Below are 21,398 nucleotides of genomic sequence, written 5' to 3'. Positions count from 1 at the left end.
ACGAGCATTATGAAACAAAGGTAGAATGTAGTACAAGGAAATAATGAAAGATGTATGAATGCTTTGTATTAGGGAGTATCTTCATGCCCCTTAACATTTGGTATTTAATATTCAAACGAAAGATGGGAAAGTACAAGGAGGCACCAAAGACAAAGCTGGCTTGTTAAACTTTTAAGTACTCTGTTACTTGTAAACAGCTATGCTATAAAAGATGGCCAGTTTAAGGGGGCACTTAGGAAGCACTTTCTCTGTACAAGATGAACTGAACACACTGCGAGACTTCAGTTCCTGGGCAGGATTGGTGATGTATTAACTTTTTCATGTACCATAGTGTGTTTTGTCTTTAGATAATAAATTTGGCTGAGCTTGGTTATGTAGTCTCTTGAATATTCTTAATCTCTAATGGCAAGTATAATCAATTAATTGGCTATACCTTTTAGACCATAAAATTGTGTTGTCATAAAGATGGTTAGATGCTGTAGTGGAAAAGAAGATATGGAGCACAGGACATTGTAATATGATTATTTCGCTTGCTCAGCTTGGTTAAAGGATATCCTCTCTCTCATGCTTTAGGACTATTTGTCTTACCCCTGAAATTCTGTTTCTAGTAAGTTTCATGGTGCAGAGAATGAAGGAGGGTCAGCTCTTCATCAGGAAGGTAAATCACTTGGTTACTCTCCTCATCATGGGTGCCCCCACTAAGTTAATCAATCCTGGGAGAGAAACCTTTATGTCCTGAGCTACTTTTCTGTAGTCTAACTTGAGGCCTATTAAGATAGGCTACAGGCAGCATGCTTCAACATAACCTCTTCCTAGTACACGAAAAAATAGTTACACCTCTTTTTCCTCCCCTCCCCACAAAAAAAAAGGCACAACCACCCCACAAAACCAAACCCTGCAAAACTCTCCCTCTCCAAAAAAACCCAGAGCCCAGATATGGTATTTAACTGTTGCAGTCCTCAAGAGGCACCTTATGCTAAGAGGTAGTTTCATTCCTGTTTTGTAACTGGGAAGCAGAGTCAGAGGGGAATCCTCTGTGTTTTAAGTCTTTTTATTTATATAACTGTAAAGTTACCTTCCATCCTGATTTTGCAGGTATGATTCTTTTTTTTTTTTTAATAAATAAAATTATTCTTTTAAGAACCTGCTTGATTTTCAGTGTCCTAAAAACCAAAGGGTTTGGTCTGTGCTCACATTGTAACCAATTGGTTAGTATATTGTTTTCAAGCGTCCCCAGGAAAGGGGGTGAAGGGGCTTGGGGGGATATTTTGGGGGAATAGGGACTCCAGGTAACCCTTCCTGAATTTTTGTGTGAATCGCTTGGTGGTGGCAGCAATACCATCCAAGGACAAAGAAAAGAATTTGTGCCTTGGGGAAGTTTTTAACCTAAGCTGGTAAAATATAAGCTATGGGGATCTTTCATGCGGGTCCCCACATCTGTACCACAGAATTCACCAATTTTTTAAACAAGCATCTAAGGAACACTTTCAGTAGTGTCTGAATATGAATCAGCGGCAGAGGAATTGGGGCTTGAGTGGCAATTACTGTTTGTGCTAATTCAGGGACAATTTAGATAATAGGTTGGCTTTAATTTACATGATATACTACTGCCATATCAGGGGTGAATAAAGAATGTTTGGCCTCTAATACTAGAGATGTGTATATCTGGTACCATAATCAGACAATTACAGTATTATTGTACAATATTACCATATGCCATTTTTATTATAGTGGCACAGAGACTGCACAACCTTCAGTCTCGGTCACTGCAACAAAAGTCCTCATTGTGATGTAAACACAAGGAACTGTACTAAGATCAACTCATTTCACATAAGCCACTAAACGTCCAGTCACTAGTGACTTGGATGCAAATGTATTAGTTTTAAAATGCTTACTCATTTGTTTGGGCTGCAAAAATTCTAACAAAAAAAGATTCTAAAAAATCTTATTGCTATACGAGTGAGAGTAATTTGGCTAACAAATGCCACTCTCTAGGTATGTTTATTTTTTAATTACATAGCTCAGAATTCTTGTCTGTCAATTACCTTGCTTCCACAGGGAGAGCCATTTCACTTGTTGATGAAAATATATCTTATCGTAATAGCATCAATTTTTTTTAACAATTTGTTTTTAATCAAACACTAGTCAGAAAGTTAAGAGTTTATTTTTTGGGTGGAGGGCAGGAAAGGTAAGGTAGAGCAGTGGTTCTCAATCAGGAGTCCGGGGCCCCCTGGGGGGGCCACAAGGAGGTTTCAGGGGGTCCACCAAGCAGGGCCAGCATTAGACTTGCTAGGTCCCAGGGCAGAAAGCCAAAGCCCCACTGCATGGGGCTGAAGCCTGGGTCCCTGAGCCCTGACACCCAGGGCGGATGCCAAAGTCTGAGCAATGTAGCTTTACGGGGGGCTCCCTGTGGCTTGGGGCCATGGGCAGTTGCCCTGCTTGTTACCCCCACTGCCAGCCCTGGCTTTTATATGAAGAAAAACAGTTGTTGTGACAAGGTGGGCGGTGGAATTTTTATAGCATGTTGGGGGCAGAGGGGGCTCAGAAAGAAAAAGGTTAAGAACCCCTGAGGTAGAGAGCATTGTTCAAATAGCATAGGTTACTGGATTACTGCCCATCACTCACAAGTCTTTAGTCTGATGAAACCTCTGCCCCATTACACTTGTGTGTTTATTACATAAAGCTTTTTATTTTAAATCACCAAAAACAGCAGTATGTTTTAGCAAACTGACTTTGGCAGATTGTGATGTGAATAGGGGATAAATAAATTAGTTAAAAGTTAGGGTCTGTTAATTAATATTCAATGACAGATTGAGATAAAGTGTCAAATTCACATGGTGGCTAAGAAATTAATATTTAATATATATCAATGAGATTTTATTTGAATTAACTAAAGATTTAAATATTAAAGCAAGTTAAAATATAAGTCTACATTAAATTACAATATTAAATAGCTTTTAAATACTTTTATTGTACTAAACATATGATAGGGAGTTTGGTTTCTAACACAGAGGAAAGGGAATAAAAATAATTCAAAGAATGCAATACAATTAGTGAGACCAGATGGCAGAATGAGGACTTTAATATAGAAACCCACAAGATGTCAGCTTTTAGCAATGGATACTTAAGAAAGGGTCGTGGACTTATAATTTATGCACAAAAAATCATATTATATAAATTTAGTAAGTTTTTTTTTCAAGAAAATATTGCTTAGTTAAATTCTCATTAGACCATGATCAAAACTCCTTTGGTAGCTTTTAATCAGAATGAAACACCATTATGCAAATCCTGTAAAATAAAACAGAGGCTTGTAAATATTACCACAAAAAAGTATCTTCCTTATAGTTACAATTATCTAACAGATCTACATGTTCTTCATTCTTTAATTCAAATCAACTTACATATATACAATATGTAACAGGGAACTCACAAAATCCTTAGTCTCTCAAGACAAAAATCTCTTACTTCACATCAAAACTGTAAAGCCTTTGAAATCTTCTCTTCCTGTGTTGAGTACACTGTACAGTAATTATCTTATATTTGGCTCTAAAGGCAAAACTAAATTTTACTGAAGTTTTACATAAACAGTAATGCAAATCACTTGCCTTAGAGCAAAAAATTCCACAAATGAATACCTTAGCTAAGTAATCAGACAGCTCACTACAGACATTTTAACACAGTTGTCCTCTTGGCACTTTGAAGATTTCACTTCAAAACCTGATTTATCCAAACCAGACTGAAGTTTAGAACTATTTTGAAAGAAAATTGAACAAACATGAAAACAGTATCAAGGTGCATAATTTCAAAAATTCACTGAGTGTTGGTACATAAAGGGTTAATCAATTAAAAGGGGTTTTAAAAGATACCCGAGTGATTTTTGTAGCTAAAGAATGCAGCATTAAGGGTCTTTATGGATGTGCTGTCATGAACACATACATAAATAAGCCAGACTTGCATCTCTGTCACAGAAAAATAGAATATTTTTTTTTACCTTCCCTTCCAACTTCAAAAAGTTAATTTTAAACAAAGGAGAACAAACATATCTTGAAGAACTCAAAAGAACAAATGGAAGAACTAAAAAATAAAAGATGTGCCATTTAAAAATCACTAAGGAGTCTTGACAAGGATGATCCAAGAGACCTTTCCTTTGCTTCTCATCCACACCAGTGCATGCAGCTGGTTGAATAGTATACATCAACTTGAGATCTGCTAAAAGTAAAGTCTGGAAATAGCATAGGTATTCAATGTCCTGAATACATTATTCTGGTGTTTTTTAGAAAAAAAAAGTTCTCTCCGTTATGCAACGTAGTGGTATTGATTGGGGTTGTCTTTGTCTCTCTCCATGTAGTCTCTATCTATGAGAGATTCAATCCTTTTTTTCAAGTCTCCAGGCTATAAGAAAAGATCAAATTGGTATTCTGTTTAGTAATATAAATGAAATATGAAAAGAATTTTTTATTTTCAATCCCACTATAGTAAAATGAGGACAGTAATCTTTATTTTAAAAATTGGCTCTAGAAATTGTATAACAAAATACATCAAATTAAAAATGCATTTCTAAATATAAAAATATATAAACTCCTGGTAAAACCTGCTGACTTCCCCCCTCATTGTTAAAGAAAACATTTTAACATTTGAATCTTTGATTTTGATTCAACCATTAAATCCTACACTACTTATTTTTTCATCTTTTAGAAGGATAGAAAAGAATAGAAAAAAAAAATTAATAAAAAAGACAGTTACCTTTCCCGTAACTGGTGTTCTTTGAGATGCGTTGCTCATGTCCATGCCATATTAGGTGTGTGTGCTTGCGGGAAGGTTTTCCCTCAGTGGTATCTGTAGGGGACTGGCTCTGGTGCCCCCTGGAGCGGCACACACATGCGCTATAAGGGGCGCTGCCAACTCCTCCCACCCTCAGTTCCTTCTTGCTAGAAACTCTGACAGTGGGGAAGGAGGACGGGTTGTGGAATGGACATGAGCAACACATCTTAAAGAACACCAGTTACGGAAAAGGTAACATTATTTTCTTCTTCGAGTGCTTGCTCATGTACATTCCATATTAGGTGACTCCCAAGCAGTGCCAATGGAGGCAGGAAGGAGTTCACCAACGCGTAGATTGCAACACAGCTCTGCCGAACACAGCGTCATCTCTGGCCTGCTGAGTGATGGCGTAGTGCGCCGTGAACGTGTGAACTGAAGACCCCGTCGCGGCTCTGCAAACGTTCTGAATAGGAATGTGTGCCAGGAAGGCTGCCGTAGACGCCTGAACTCTGGTTGAGTGGGCACTCACAATCAGCGGCAGCGGAACCTGTGCCAGTTCATAACAGGTCCAGATGCAGGAGGTGATCCAGTTGGAAACCCTCTGCGAGGACCCTGGAAGGCCCTTTTCCAGGTGATCTCTGGACTGGGAATAGACCGTCACGAGCCACTGCTGTAAGGGTCACATCCAGAGCCTGGCATGGCAGACGACATACGTACATGCTGCCATGTGTCCCAGCAAGGGCAGACAAACCCTGGCCATGGCTGGGGGGGTAACATGGAGACTACCATGCAGAGGTCCACCAACGCTTGGAACCTCTCCTGCAGCAGCAACGCTCTGGTGCAGGTGGAGTCGAGCACTGCTCAGATGAACTCTATCCTCTGCACTGGATCTAACGTCGACTTTTGTCATTTACCAGTAGGCCCAGGATCTGCATGTGGCCAACATCCCTTTTGACTTGGGACCTGGATTGACCTTTGATCAGCCAGTCGTCAAAGTACGGGTAGATATGGATACCCTGATGCCTGAGGTAAGCTGCTACCACTGACGTGCACTTGATAAACACCCTTGGTGCTGTCGCGAAGCTGAAAGGGAGGACCACAAACTGGTAGTGGTCCGATCTCATCATGAAGCATAGGAAGCGCCTGTGTCCTTGGAAGAACGCTATATGAAAGTACTTCAAGTTGAGGGTGGCATACCAGTCTCCTGGATCCAGGGAGGGGATGATGGAGACCATGCAGAACCTCAACTTCTTTAGGTATTTGTTGAGGTCTCGTAGGTCCAGGATGGGCCGTAGATCACCCTTGGCTTTTGGGATTAAGTAGTACTGGGAATAGACCCCCTTGTTCCAGTACTCACGGGGAACCTATTCCACCGCACCCAGCTGCATCAATCCTTCTACCTTCTGTGCAAGGAGACTCTCGTGAGAGGGGGTCCCTGAAGAGGGATGGTGAAGCGGGGTGGGGGGTAGACAGAAACTGTAGGATATAACCCTGCGCCACTGTACTGAGGACCCAACGGTCTGAGGTTATGGTGGTCCATGCCAGGAGGAAAAAAGAAAGGCAGTTGGAAAAAGGCGGGATAGATAAATCTGGGGTATAGTCTGGTAGGTCTGAGTGCACCCTGAAAACGCCTGCTTGCTCCCCTGCTTATTGCGGGTCGAGCCTGATTGGGTGGAGGGAGCGGGTGGGTGGCTTGAGCGGCATTTGTAGCCCCTGCTCTTTTTGTGGGGTGGCTCCTGCCAGGGTTGGCTCCCTTGGCCATGAGCTGGCTGTGGTTTCAACTGCTTACAGACTGGACCGGGAATGTACAGCCCTAGAGTTTTCAGGATAGTGCGGGAGTCAGTAAGCTGCATGACCTTAAGATGTCTTTTCTGCAAACAGGCCTGGCTGTCGAAGGGAAGGTCCTGCATTGACTGCTGAGCCTCTGTTGACAGACCCAAGAGGAGCAGCCAGGATGCCCACTGCATGGAGATGGCCAAGGCCACAGTACAAGCCGCAGAGTCAGCCACATTTGAAGCTGCCTGGAGAGCTGCCCTGGCCACTGTGGTGCCCTCCTCAAGGATCGCCAGGAATTCCTTCCTGGACCCTTCGGGAAGCAAAACCTCGAACTGGGCCATGGCTTGCCATATGTTGTAATCGTAGCGGTCAAGGAGGGCTTGGTGGTAGGCCACTCTCAACTGAAGGCTGGAAGATGAATAAATCTTTCGCCCAAACAGATCCCGTCTCTTGGATTCTTTATTTTTGGGCGTAGGTTTGGGTTGCCCCTGCCTCTCCCTTTGATCAACTGCCTCAACTACAAGAGAGTTTGGGGCCGGGTGGGTGTAGAGATACTTGTGGCCTTTAGCTGGCATGAAGTACTTACATTCAGTCCTTTTCGAAATGGGGGGCAGGGAGGAGGGGGTTTGCCATAGGGCATTAATTTTTGATACCCCTTCGTGTAGGGGCAGATGCTGTGGAGTAGGTGCTGTGTAGCAGAGGACATCAAATAGGGAGTCCAATAGCTCCTCTAGCTCCTCCACCTGGAGCCCCAGGTTGGAGGTGATCCTCTTCAGTAGTTCCTGATGAGCCTTAGCATCATCTTGAGAAACCGGGTAAAGGGGATCCATGATGGCTTCGTCCAGCAACAATAAAGACGACACTGGTGCCGAGGGCGTTACAACGTCCCCTGGTGGTCCAGCAGGCTGTTCCCCTGTCTGCTCATGGGCCTGGTGGGTTCTGCCTTCTGCGGCCTACACCTCTGGTGGAGAGTGGGATGCTGAGGCCGATGGCCTATCTGAGGCTCCCACCACCGAGCGGACTGTCTGCGATGGCTGGGGAAACCCCCACAGGTTCCAGGGGTACCAGGATGCCACTGGCTTTGGGCCCAAGGGGTCAGTTGCAGTGCTGATGATGTGGACGGTACCGCCAGTGCTTGTCCCGCCGTCAAGGACTCCTGCTTAGTTCTGCAGCCGGACGCAGAGTGGTCACTGGCAGGTGACCATGATTGAGTGGACGAGCATTCCTTCTCCATGCGGTGCCGGCTGCTACACCTCGACACTGACCTGACTGATCGAGAAGAGTCCCTCGCATGGGAACTTGGGGACCGCTGACACTCTGCGTTGGTCAACGGGTGATCTACACCTCACGCTGCTCGATAGGTACCAGGACCTGGAACGGGACCGGGAGCTGAAGAGGGCCGGTCACTGGGAGGATCTCCCCGACCGCAGGGATCCATGTGTCAGCAACTGGCATTGGCAGGTTGGTGACCGGTGGCCGCGTCCAAACGATGGTTCGCATGACCGGTGCCGAGGCCTTGGGGACATGAAAGGCTGGTCTCTATGCTCTTGCCAGGGGGCACATGCCTTGGTAGGCCTGCACCATGTTACCAGCGAGCCGCATCTCGAATCCCGCTGTCAGTGCCCAGGGTCTGGAGACCAAAAAGGACTTCGTTGAGCCTGCCTCCGAGACATGACAGCTCAGAGCAGGTGAGCGCTGGTGGGACTCCATGATGGGGAGCGGTGTCACTGAGATGCAGACACACGGTAAAGTCCCCAGGCAGGTTTACCCTTGGACTGGGCTACCGCCGAAGCCGGTGTGGGCAGCACCAGTAACGACAGGATCTCCTACACTGCCTGCAGGGTCTCTGGTGTCGACGGGACATCTAGATGACGGAGGCCCTCGTCACTGTCTCAGGTGGCAGGCATAGTGCCCAATGGGCTGGACCACTGAACTTGAGCTGGGGCCCGACTCCCTGATGGAGGCATCAAGCCACCCGCCACGGGTCTTTGTTCTCCTCTGGACCTGTCCTTTCCCTTACGGGAAATGGGGGATCTTCCCCTTGTGGTTCTCTTTGGCTTCTTGACCGGAGCCGGGGAGGTGGGATCGGTGCTGGCTCAAAGATGGTGCTGGCGGGGTGCTCTGCACGGACGCTGTAGTGCCTGAGGCCAAGTTGGACCTGGGTGCTGGGGTCAGGGACTCCAGCAGGAGCGACTCCAGGTCTGACTCCATCAGGAGCGCCCTCAGACGGATGTGTCTCTGTCCTTTTTTGTTTGGGTTTGAAGGATTTACAGATGCGACACTTGTCGCTTGTGTCCCCTTTGCCTAGACACCTCAAACAATTAGCGTGCGGGTCGCTGATAGGCATAGGCCACTTACAATGATCGCAGGGCTTAAAGCCTGGGGACCAGGCTAGAATTAGCACTAAAGGAACTATTAACTATTTTACAACTATTTTACAGGAAACGTTCGGAAGAAACACTGAACGAAACAAAATGATAGCCGAAGCAGCAGATGTTCCAGCACTGTCACTGGTGGCAAGAAGGAACTGGAGATGGGGGAGCCGGCAGCACCCCTTATACCGTAGCATGTATGCACCACTCCAGGGGGCGCCAGAGCCGTTCCCCTACGGATACCACTGAGGGAAAAACTGCCGGTACCAGTGCATGTGGCGAGCACACACACCTAATATGGAATGGACATGAGTGAACACTCGAACCAGACATTTAAAAAAAATTCTAGTATGGATTGAAAGGAAATTGAGTTCACTTACCTTTACTGGAAATTTCAGCTGATTATACAATTCAGAAACAAGAAGGTTATGGCAGAGTGTCTTTCTCATCTTCATTATTCGTACAATAGCAGCATCTATCTGATATTGTCTATCTTGAAACACTCTTTCAGTTGTGCTAACCTGTTCTTCAACCTAAAGGACAAGACAACATGCATCAAGCACTCTTTCATTGCCAATTTTTCTGTCTCTGAATGTTTGGTTAAGCTTTAGGGAAATATACAATTAATATGTGGAAGGACACAATATTCATTTATTCTTCTCTTTCTGACAGACAAGCACGCACACCTAAAACCTGGGCTCTCGGATGTTCTGATGCTGTTAAAGAAAACTAAGGATACAAATGAAGCATATGCAAAGCAAATTCACATAGTTCTTATAAAAAGTAAACTTGATAAACCAAACTACAATTAAAAAAACAACAGTATTTATTTAATTAAGAAATACATCAATACAGATGAGGTTTCTACTAAACCTTAATGTATATGGGCCTTCTGAAATAGAGAATAATTCCAGGACTGTACGCTTCAAGGAGTTCTGTATGCTAAAGACAAGGAAAACGACTGGACATGCTAATTAAACACGTCAATCATGCTGACCCCAGGAATTGGGATCCATTCCCAGAGACATTCACAGCAACAGAGGGGATGATAATTATTTCAATAACTCTCTTATCTCCAGATAAAAACAGTTGATGTGTTAACAGCATTACTTTTGTTCTGTTCAATCAATGTAATGTCAATACTTCAACAACATTGTCCAAACAGTTAAGATGTATTGAAAGGAATGTGAGATCATACCAATTTAGGACACAACGGACTACCAATGAGACTAGAAATATTTCTCCCCTCCCAGGATGAGAAAAATATTGCTGGAAATGCAGAGACTGTGTCAACTCAGCCAGGACATATAGGTAAGCAAGGCACAATATCAGTTTAATCAAAATAAATGCAAAGAGTAAGAGTATTTTAATACATACTGTTTCTTTCATCTGTATTTGGTTGATCTTTATTCTAAACAATTTATGCTTGAAGTCACCATTAAAGATGAATTTGTCTCCATCTTCTACATCCTTGCCTTTTGGATTTTTAATCAATACCCGTGCTTTCCCACAGGCCAAACTCTGCAAGGTTCTTCGCAATTCACTGTCCTCTGTAAACAGGTTAAAAATACAATAAAAAGCTGACTGTAACTTTGAAATATTAAATTGTTAATTTATAAATACAAGTTAAAACATTCCTCCTTTTCTGAAGTATATTGCTAATAATTTCTTCTAACTCATTCCTAATTATGCAATGTAATTCACAACTTTAAAGGCCCAGTCCTGCAGATCTTACTTATACCTAAGAACTAACAGTATTTCAACATTGTACAAGACATGAACAAAGACGTGGCCCCAGCCTCAAGGAGTTTACAATCCAAAAAAACCAAAGATCAGACAAGAATGTACTAGGAGACTTAAAGATTTAAAAAAAGAAAAAAAGGGGGTAAATTGTGTTACCCTGTGCTTCATCAGTGGGTACTGTGATATGAGTATGTTCTAACATGAATATTATGCTAACAGAAAAAACAACTGTTCATGCTACCAAGAAAACATTTATGCACTAAAAACAATACGATACGGAAGAACTAGAAACCAAGGAATGACGTAATAAATCTTAATATGTAAAACGCAAAGTCAAAAGCAACTTTGGTGTTAGGCAAAACAAACATGAATACACTAAACATTAAACTTCGTGAAGACTTTTGTTAAAGCCCTGAAAATTTCTAAGTGAATATGCATTTTGTTGTTCTCTGCCTAGTCTCTTGAATACCATTACCTGCAATATAAAAACCATAATAAAATGTGTTAGGATAGCACTGTGTGTAGACCTGTGAACTGAAATAGCAAAGATTTTGCGAGCTAGAGCTGAAGTGCATTGGAAGAGTTGAGTAAAATGATAACATCATTAGGTTTAAAATTAGCCCTTTTAGTTAGAGAATAGTTTAACTTTCACATTCCTGCAACACCACCATTAAGAAAACCCTTTTTATTCCTTCTTTTGATGTAAGGGAGTGGACGGACAATTTATAAAGATATTAAATTTACAAAAATATTAGATTGCAATAATTAAACAATCACCTATATGCTTTATATTTTTGAAGCACTATATCTGAAGCACTATAAAGAATGGTTACTCTCCATTAACTGTGGTTCTTCAAGATGTATTGTCCACATTCCACTTCTGGTGTGCATGCATACCAAGCACAGAAAATTGGATTGTTTTTGAATAGCAGTTGAGGCCACAACGGTGCCCTGTAAACTGCGGGTATGTTTATACAGCAATTTAAGCCCAGGTCTGAACCCAGGCTCAAGCCAAACACCCCTTGTGTCTATACTGCAATTGTGCTAATCTAGGGCTCAGACCCAAGGTTCCAGGACCTGCCAGGCTGGAGGGTCCAAGCCTCTGGGACCTACGGTCCGAGCCCTATTGGTTTCCTGTGGGTATGTGGTCCCAGCTTGACTTAGGTCCTAGATGTCCTCCAGATATATCCCAAAGTTCCTGGCAGCAGAGGAGCAGTGCTGCAGGCAGCCAGCGCAGTGGCTCTTGCTCCTGGGTCCCCCCTGCCCTACCTGCGGCTGTGGGACAGGAATGGCCAGGCAGTGTGCACTGTGAGGGTGATAAGTGGGAGCCAACCCCAAAACTTCCCCGCAGCCTCCTGTGGATCCATTATCCCTGCCTCCCAGGGTGCAGCAGGAGCAGGGATAGGGGATCCTCAGGCGGTGCTGGAGCACACTGCACCCCAAGCCTTGGGCATGCATTTCATCACTCTGCAGCCGGCAGCAGCCAGACTGGTGTGTGTGTGTTTTCCTCTGATACCTTCATTTTATGTCAAATTTCAAAACAGACAGACACCTTCATTGAACTTCCCACTTTAAAAATTAAGAATGGCAACATTTCATTTAATAGTTTGACAGTCCTGGAGAGACTGATGTTCTAATTATCCTCAGAATAGATGCACATGGGCATTTTCCTGCCAATATGACTCAGCTTAGAGCTGGAGAGCCCAATTCTCACATTAGTTGGTAGTTGACTAGCAAGCCTTCTCAAACTGCAGTCGTTCTACTGAGACAGCCAGTTCCTTATGGGCACCCGAGTCCCATTAATAGCACCACTGCAGTTAGGAAACAGGGTGGGCAAGAGAGTTTGTCCACAGTGCTACACAGTTGAAGGACTAGAGTGTCGACATGGGCGTTGAGGACGCTAGGTATAGGGTTACTGGGGATAGGGTTACTTTGACTTGGGTTTGTGCTCTACAGTGTGGACTTCAAAGCCCTAGGTTTAAGCACGGGTCAGAAAATTCTTAATCTAGGGTTAAAATGCAGGATAGATGTTAAAGCCCAAGGTTCTCTGACACACGTCAGCTGACTTGAGTCCCACTAACCTTAGGTTTACATTGCTGTCTAGACATAGCCTCTCTGGTGCTGCATAGAAGAGGATGAAAAGGGGGAGTGGCAGCAACCACTCTTCACTAAAATAGAATCCACCTGATCTAGGGCTGCAAACTAGCAGATAAGGCATGCGGATCATGGCATACATGTGGATAACATACCTTGAAGAACCAGTTACTACAGCGTAAGTAACCACTCTACTCTTCTTCAAGTGATGTCCATACGTCTACTTCTGGTGACTCACAAGCAGTGATATCACATTCTGAAAGTGGGTGATCACAGTCTACTGAAAGGATGTCTGTAAGACAGCTCTGTCAAAGTGTGCGTCAGACCTAGAGCCCTATACGAAGTAGTAGTGCTGGGCAAAGGTGTGGACAGAATTCCAGGTAGCTGCTCTGCAAATCTCAGATATTGGGATGCCTCTTAGAGAAGCAGCAGAGGTTGCTGGAGCTCTGGTGGAATGGTTCCTATCTGCATAGGTGGGTCCAAACACACACTCATAGAGCAAGACAGTCTGAGTTTCATTTAGATAGTCTTTAGATAGATATAGGCTGACTTTTCATCCCCTCAGCAAAGGCCAGAAACAGTCTAGGCAAGCTCCCGAATGGTCTTATTCTGTCCAAATGAGAGAGTCCCAACAACATCTAACGTGAAATTTAACTTCCCCCAGATTAGCACAAGGATTGGGAAAGAAAACTGGCAGGTGAATCACCTGATTCAGGTGAAAATCTGAGACAACTTTAGGAAAGAACTTTGGGTGAGGTCCTAATGTCACTTTGCCCTTATGGAATACTGTATACAGGGGTCTTGCTATGAGGGATTGGATCTGTCCTGTTTTTCTGGATGAGGTTTTAACCGCTAAGAAGATGGTCTTCATAGACAGGTAGTATAAAGAGCAAATAAATAAAAGTTTCAGGGGGAGGCCTCATTAACCCTGATAATACAACAGTGAGGTTCCAGAGGGACAGGGTCTCTCGGACTAGAGGAAAGACATGAAGCTCTTGAGGAACCTAGCAACTGTTTGGTGTGAAGACAGATCTTCAATTGGAGGATGAGCAGAAACTGCCATCAGATGGACTTCCATAGAAGTAATTGAGAGTCCCAAATGCATTAGGGCCAGCAAGTAATAGTTGCTACTGGGTTTTCTAGTGGGAGTAGGTGCTTCTGCATTGCCCAAAAAAGAATCTCTTCAATTTAGCTGAATAAGTTACTCGAATGGAATCATTTCTGCTACAAGCCAGAACGTTCTGGACTTCCATGGAGCAGATTCTGTCTGTGGCTGTTAGCCAGCCAGCATCAGCCTGCAAGGTGCAGCGATGCTGGGTTTGGGTGTAGGATCTGGCCCTCAGTTTGTATGATTACATCTGGCTGAACCATAAGTGTGATTGGGGGCTGTGCTGACAGGCTCATCAGCTCAGACTACCAGAACTGTCTGGGCCATGCTGGTGTTGTCATTATCATCCTGTTTGAGCTTTTTCAGGATCCTCTGTATCAGTGGAATGAGTGGGTAAACATGAGTCCCAAAATCCAGGGGATGCAGAAGGCCAGATCCTCCTCTAGAGCAAAATACTTGGCATTGCTTGTTCTAGTCTATGGCAAACAGATCTATCCTTGGGCATCCCCATTTGCAGATGTAGATGTCTTGCAGAAATGTGTTCTTGACTGAACGCTTGTGTATTGTGTGCAGAATTGATCTGCTAGGGTGTTCTGCAAGCATGAAAGATTTAGGGCCAAAAGTGTTACTTAGAGGCTGATACACCAGTCTCAGAGATGGATTGCTTCCTGGCAGAGAGGTAATAAGTGTGCCCCTCCCTGCTTACCGATGTAGTACATTGCTGTAGTATTGTCCTTCAGTACTTGGATTGTGGTTCCTCAGAATACGGTGGGTAGGAATGCCATGCAAACTTGGCTAACAGCTCTTAGCCCTAGGATATTATGTGGAGATTTAGTCCTTGTGGGGGACAGATCATAGTCCCTGCATCTTAAAATGGTCCAGATGAGCTCCCCATCCAAGAGTGGATGCGTCTAGTCACCAGCTGTTTAGTGGATAGAGGCAGTAAGAATGGCACTCTACTGTGCACATATAGAGGATCCTTCCACTAAGCTAACAAGGAGAGGGCTTCTTGTGAGACCATGACCATCATATCTATTAGGTGTCTGCTGGGGTCCTTATGCCATGGTGTCATTTTGGGTGGTCCCTGCTGTTTGGACCTCTCATGGATGGCTGCAACCACCAAGGACCCAGGTATATGGTCATTATAAAAGTACTCAAACTACTTTGAGGGGACTTGGTAGCACCTATCTGCCTTATTTGAAGTGGGTTCCACTGAAGTTGGGGTCTATCATAGGTCTCTTGCTGGTTCCAACAAGCCTTCATTTATTGGCATTGCCAATCTACCAGAGCCCAAGGAGCACAGGATGCAGAAGTTAGTGTGACTTTTCCTGCATTCTCTCTACTGCAATTTCCAGGGTAACTGACATTTGCTGGAGAAGCTCCTGGAAGATCAGATAGTTTGTTTCAGCACTGCCAGACGTAAGGGGGACAGACTCATCAGGCGAAGATGATAATATCACTGTTGAGATACGCTAGACATCTGTCTCTTGTAGATCATCCTGCTCTGAGTCCTGGTACTGATGTTGAGATGTACAGTGGACCAGCTGACCTTCCTGAAATGGATTAAGAGGGAACACAGACCTGGCTTTGGAGGCAGGAGAACCAATGAAGTCTTTCTACTGAGTGGCATCCCCAAACAGGCTCAGCATGACCATTATTGCTTAAACTAGGGGTCTGGAGAGAAGGAAGATACCACAATGGGTTCTGGGATGTCCTCCGTTGGAATAGCTTGGGTCATCATAGCCCTGGTCTACACTGTGCGGTGGGGGTGGGAGGGGGGGAAATTAATCTAAGTTACGCAACTTCAGCTACGTGAATATTGTAGCTGAAGTCGACGTATTTAGATCTACTCATCGTGGTGTCTTCACTACGGTGAGTCGACTGCTGCTGCTCCCCCATCGACTCTGTCTGCACCTCTCGCGGCGAAGTACAGGAGTCTATGGGAGAGCGCTCGAGGGTCGATTTATCGCATCTAGACTAGATGCGATAAATCAATCCCCGCTGGATCGATCGCTGTCTGTGGAGCCGGCGGGTAGTGTAGACATACCCATAGAGAGGCGAGCATGGCAAGTAGGTGGGTGACATATCTTCACTTCGCTCAGATGTGGAGAAGGAGCATATCTTCTCCATAAGTTGAACAATTTTCTCAGAAGTTCTACAAGGCCCAAGGGTATCCTGTGCAGGAATTGAGATGGTGGATCCAGATGGCACCAGGGCTAGGAGCTTCCTAGTAGTTGTCTGCAATGGTGACTCCAGCGGGTTGGCTACTGTCAAGTCAATCAGTACTGCGAATCTCATCAGGACTGAGAGCTTGTCCTCCAGATCAGCTGGTAGCATGGTGGGTGCTATGGTATGGAGCACTCTAGTGCCAAGGCAAGGTGTTTGGATGCCAGTGCCAGGTGTATCAATGCTGGGTGTTTTGTGGCCAATTGATCAGTATTGGTAGAGTCAGGAACAGACTCCAAAAGCAGTGCTGAGGTTATCTGGTGACAAAATGGTGCAGAGACATCAGCAGTATTAAATCTGAGCCTTGAACTGCCCCCTGGTTTGGACTTACTCAGTGCTGATGAGGGAAATCGGTGTCTCCAATGAGACCAGTATTCTTTCCTCCCTCTCTCCTCAGAAGATTGAACTAAGGCTGAGTTAGAAGCTCTGTCTAGTCAACAAGTGAGCCCTGAAGTTCAAGGTAGAGCTGGGACTTACTGGAGCACTCACAGAGACTGGTCTAGTTTGGCTGTTGTCTTCTCCTCAGGCTCAGATAATGCCCTTACAGATCTCTCCAAGAGAAAAAGTTTTGGCAGGATTCCCTTTCTTTGTGTGTCCTCTTTGAAAAAGAGAAACATATCAAGCATTTTATCTTGTGTATATGCTTCACAGAGGCAGAAGCAGCACATGGAGTGTCAGGATTGACAGGAATGGCTACCACACAAGAGGGATAGGATTTGAATCCTTGGGATTTCAACGGCACCATATCCAGGGGATCTGGTACTGGGAATATCTGGGAAGTTGAAGAGCTTGTCTTCTCATTTTTTCCCTCCTTTAAAAAAAAAAATGCCAACGGGCTTAACTATAAAGAGAAATATACTAAGGAACACTAACTAAAAACTAGAGAAAACAAGTGCACAGTGTGCAGAGATGTGGACAGTGTAGAGGTTCCATCTTGCTGCCTTGGGTAGTAAAAAGTAACTGGAAGGGGGTTGCAGCTGCTCCGCCCTTTATGCCCTCAGCTGTGGAGTGCCAGAAGGCATGTGGGCCACAGGCACAGTCTCAACAGGCACTGGTATTAAAAAAAAAAATTTGATCTTGTGCCCATGGGGTGCATGTGCACCAGAAGCAGAATATACATGGACAATCAAGCAAAGACATTATTAATTCAAAACCCCCTCCCCAAACCAAAACTAATGCAATTGTTCTAAAAAGGTCATTTTAAAGTATGATACTTGAAACTACGATAGAACCTTAATAATCTGCACATTTTATAATCTGCACAGAAAAAAAATGGAGTCTCTCGACTTCTCAAAGAACTAAAAAAAAGCTGTAGTGAGGTCTTGTTAGTAAGAATGCATCAGTTTTTACAAAATATACTACAGATCATTTACTAATAAATTTATGAAGTATCAATGTTATCCACAAAGTAGTAGAAGTATATTTGGCTTATCTTTTTGGTATTTACGTACTCGCTGATTCACAAAAATAGCCATTGCAAGTCACTGAAATTAGCAACATTCTGCTGTACTTAAAATTAGACTTTTACATCCAAAGTCCTATTTAGAATCTATTCAAATGAAAGAAAATAATGAATGTATGAACTAATTTTTCATACCTACACCAGTAGCCATTTTAATTTCTTCAAAAATAAATTCATCTCCTTCATTAAACATAAGCAGCACTAATGTCTGGAAGAGTGACACATGAAACTCTTTCTTTCCCTACAAAGGAAACAAAAAAACCCACAAGTAACTATAAATGATTTCTAAAGCTGTGTACAACATTTAGAGTATCAACTGTATTCTATACAGTGCAAAACTTCAAAAACAACTTTTGATGACAAGTTGTACAATCTATAGATTATTTAACAAATAGCTTCTAGATCAGTAGTTCTCAAACTTTTGTACTGGTGACCCCTTTCACATAGCAAGCCTCTGAGTGTGACCCCCCAATAAATTAAAAACACTTTTATATATTTAACACCATTATAAATGCTGGATACAAAGCAGGGTTTAGGGTGGAGGCTGACAGCTCATGACCCCCCAGGTAATAACCTCGTGACCCCGAGGGGTCCTGACCCCCAGTTTGAGAACCCCTGTTCTAGATGAAGAGAAATGTGTATTTAAAAGGATTCTGCAGCCTGATTATGTATCCAAGTATGTGGTGCCAAGGAAATGTAACAATAGCAAGACAAATTACAAAAAAACAAAAACAAAAAAAAGAAAAAACCAACCCAACCAACCAAAACCCAACAACCCTGGACATTATATTGGTAGCGTAGCACACCAACAGATTACCTGAATACCCAGTATTCACTTAACAGCATTTTCTTCTAGGTACATACAATAGGTGAAATCCTGACTTCAATCAAGCCAATAGCAAAACTCTCATTGACTTAAATGAAGCTAGAATTTCACCCAATGAGTTATTTAATAGAGATAAGCAAACGAACATGAAAGATATCAGTGTCAGATAAAACTTGATGGAACACAAATTCTCTAATTCATGCAATTCTGCAGCAATAGCCTTAACAGAAGTATGGCATTTGTAAAATTAGGCAATGGGAAGGAGATTAATAACTCAGGATCTCCATGCACAAACAACATTTTAAGTCTATTACAAACTTGTCAGTCATCTTAACTTCACATGATCCCAGGGCTCTAAATTTTGTATTTATAACTAGTCATCATTAACATCAGAGTAAAATTTTTATCTGTGCTCTGGTACAATGAGGTTGCGTTACTGATGAAGATATCTCATCAGACAGAACAAAAGCTATGTTAAGAAACATTTCAATTGTTTAATAATTCAACAAGCATTTAAATTTAACCACATTCATTAAATTATACCACTAATACTTTTCAGCATGGCTTTGTAATAGCTAGGCTAATATTCAAATCACTAGGTTCCTTCAAACTACTATTTAAAAAAATGTCCACCCCATTCTTTTAGTTTCCTGCCTGCTACAGGCTTCTTTTCATCAATGAATGAGACTTACTGACCCACAACAGTCAATGCTGAAAGATGTTTCACACGGGAGTTTTGACATGTTTAACTAAAATACCACATTCTAAATAAATGACAAAGAAAACACTTTTCTAAATAGTTAATATAGAATATTGTTAGATTCTTCTCTGCAAAAAATTGTTTTATTAATGTACTGCTTAAAAAGGAAAGAGATGCCAAATAAGTTATTTTATTTAAAAGCAGATGATTAAACATTAAATAAGCAAACATACTTCCTTAAATTCTGCTTTCAAGACAGCATGCCCTAAAGTGGTCTGCCATTGAAGCTTTCGACCACTGTGTTTTCCAAGATAAAAGGTCTTAAATACCTCTTGAAGCTTAACCATCTGTAAACAAAGAAGAAAAAGAGGGAAAAAAGTTACTTATCTTGTACCAAATGTAACCAAACAGACTGATTTTCACAGTAGTGTGTTAGGCTCATCTTAATATTTTAAATCAAAGTTTACACAAAAGTAAAGTTCAAAGGCCAAATCTGCCCTCATTTACATTGGTTCCAGCTTAAACAGAGCAAAAATTGATGCCAGACATTCATATAATATAATTTTCTTGAAACAAAATAAATTTTAGTTAAGATAAAACCAAATTCCCATTAAAAGAATAAGAACATATACCAAAGTGGTGATTTCATCCTGGGCCTACCAACATCTGTTCCCCACATGTGATGTAGTTGGAGGAGGAGGAGGAGAGAAGGTTCTGAAAAGCCCCACTCCCATTTTGCACTCTGCTGCCAAGTCCTCACAGACTTGAAGACCAGAAGGGATCATAGTGATCATCTAGTCCAGTGGTGGGCAAACTATGGCCCGCGGGCCAAATCTGGCCCGCCAGCCGTTTTAAACTGACCCTCGAGCTCCCGTTGGGGAGCATGGTCTGGCATTTGCCCCGCTCCACTGCTCCAGCCAAGGAGCAGGGTCGAGGGCTGTGCCAAGCGCTCCTGGAAGCAGCGGCATGGCCCCACTCCGGTTCCTACGTGTAGGGGCAGCCAGGGGCCTCCACTCCGCATGCTGCCCCTGCCCCAAGCGCTGCCCCCGCAGCTCCCATTGGCCGGGAACTGCAGTCAATGGGAGCTGCAGGGGCAGCGCACCTTCGGACGGGGCGGCGTGCAGAGCTGCCTGGCCGGGGCCGTGACATAGCTGCTGCTTCTGGGAGCCGCTGAAGGTAAGCGCTGCCCGGAGCCGGCACCCCTGAGCCTCTCCCCACGCCCCAACCCTGATCCCCCTCCCACACTCTGAACCCCTCGATCCCAGCCCGGAGCACCCTCCTGCACCCCAAACCTCTCATCCTCAGCCCCATCCCAGAACCCACACCCCCAGCTGGAACCTGCATCCCTTCCCATACCCCAACCCTCTGCCCCACCCCGATCTCCCTCCTACCTGCTGAACCCCTCGGTCCCAGCCCGGCGCATTCTCCTACACCCCAAACTCCTCAGCCCCACCCCAGAGCCCTCACCCCACCATACAATTTCTATTCCCAGATGTGACCCTTGGGGCAAAAAGTTTGCCCACCCCTGACCTAGTCTGAATTCCTGCACATTGCAGGCCACAGAACCTCACCTACCCCTTCCCATAACAGACCTATAACTGCTGGCTGAATTACTTGAAGTCTTTAAATCATAATTTGAGGACTTCAGTTACAGAGAATCCACCATTTACTTGTTTAAACCAACCAAGTGACCTAGGCCCCATGCTGCAGAGTAAGATAAAAACCTCCCAGGGTCTCTGCCAATCTCACTTTGGGGGAAATTCTTTTTCAGTCCCAAATATGATGATCTGTTGAACCCGGAGCATGTTGGCAAAACCCACCAGCCAGATACCTGGGAAAGAACTCTCTGAAACTCCTGCCTTTGGTTCGTCCTCCTAACTGCAGCCAAGGCTGTTGTCAGCACTTTATGTCCCGTTCCCCCACTATCCTGTTCCACCCCCATTAGGAGCAGTCAGTGGAGAGTTTAAGGCCTCCCATATCCATCAGCTGTCTGCTATGGCTGAACCCTTGCAGAGTAGCCCACTCCTCTAGCGAAGATGCTAGGGGAGTGAAAGGGCAAAAGTTTCCCCTGCCTGTAAATCCAGTGTCACAGCTACAACCGCTGTTGGGTCCCAATACTCAGCCTGCCTCCCTTCAGTGAAGGTGAGGGGTTAAAAAAAAAAAAAAAAAAAGGTGTTTGTGTATATATTTGACATTACAACTTAATTATGTTAATTATTATCAAAACATAAATAAAACGGATACCTACCTCTCGTAACTGTTGTTCTTCGAGATGTGTTGCTCATGTCCATTCCAATAGGTGTGTGCGTGTGCCGCGTGCACAATCATCG

The 21,398-nt window shown here is 43.9% G+C and overlaps 1 protein-coding gene across 1 annotated transcript in view; it reads right to left on the bottom strand.

The window, feature by feature from the left end:
* Positions 1 to 2,951: 2,951 nt before the first annotated feature.
* CUL4A (cullin 4A) overlaps positions 2,952 to 21,398 on the bottom strand; it is an 81,300-nt gene continuing 62,853 nt past the window's right edge. Inside the window, exons 16-20 of the mRNA XM_037897173.2 lie at positions 19,302 to 19,415; positions 17,678 to 17,783; positions 10,287 to 10,459; positions 9,290 to 9,442; positions 2,952 to 4,392 (exon numbers count right to left, since the gene is read on the bottom strand). Of these exons, the coding sequence (XP_037753101.1) occupies positions 4,297 to 4,392; positions 9,290 to 9,442; positions 10,287 to 10,459; positions 17,678 to 17,783; positions 19,302 to 19,415 (642 nt within the window). The 3' untranslated portion in view covers positions 2,952 to 4,296. The remainder of the gene's footprint in view (positions 4,393 to 9,289; positions 9,443 to 10,286; positions 10,460 to 17,677; positions 17,784 to 19,301; positions 19,416 to 21,398) is intronic.

The sequence above is a fragment of the Chelonia mydas genome, chromosome 1, assembly GCF_015237465.2.
Source record: "Chelonia mydas isolate rCheMyd1 chromosome 1, rCheMyd1.pri.v2, whole genome shotgun sequence".
NCBI classification, from domain to species: Eukaryota; Metazoa; Chordata; order Testudines; family Cheloniidae; genus Chelonia; species Chelonia mydas.
Note: the sequence above shows the minus strand (reverse complement) of the source record. Positions and strands in the feature narration are given on the sequence as shown.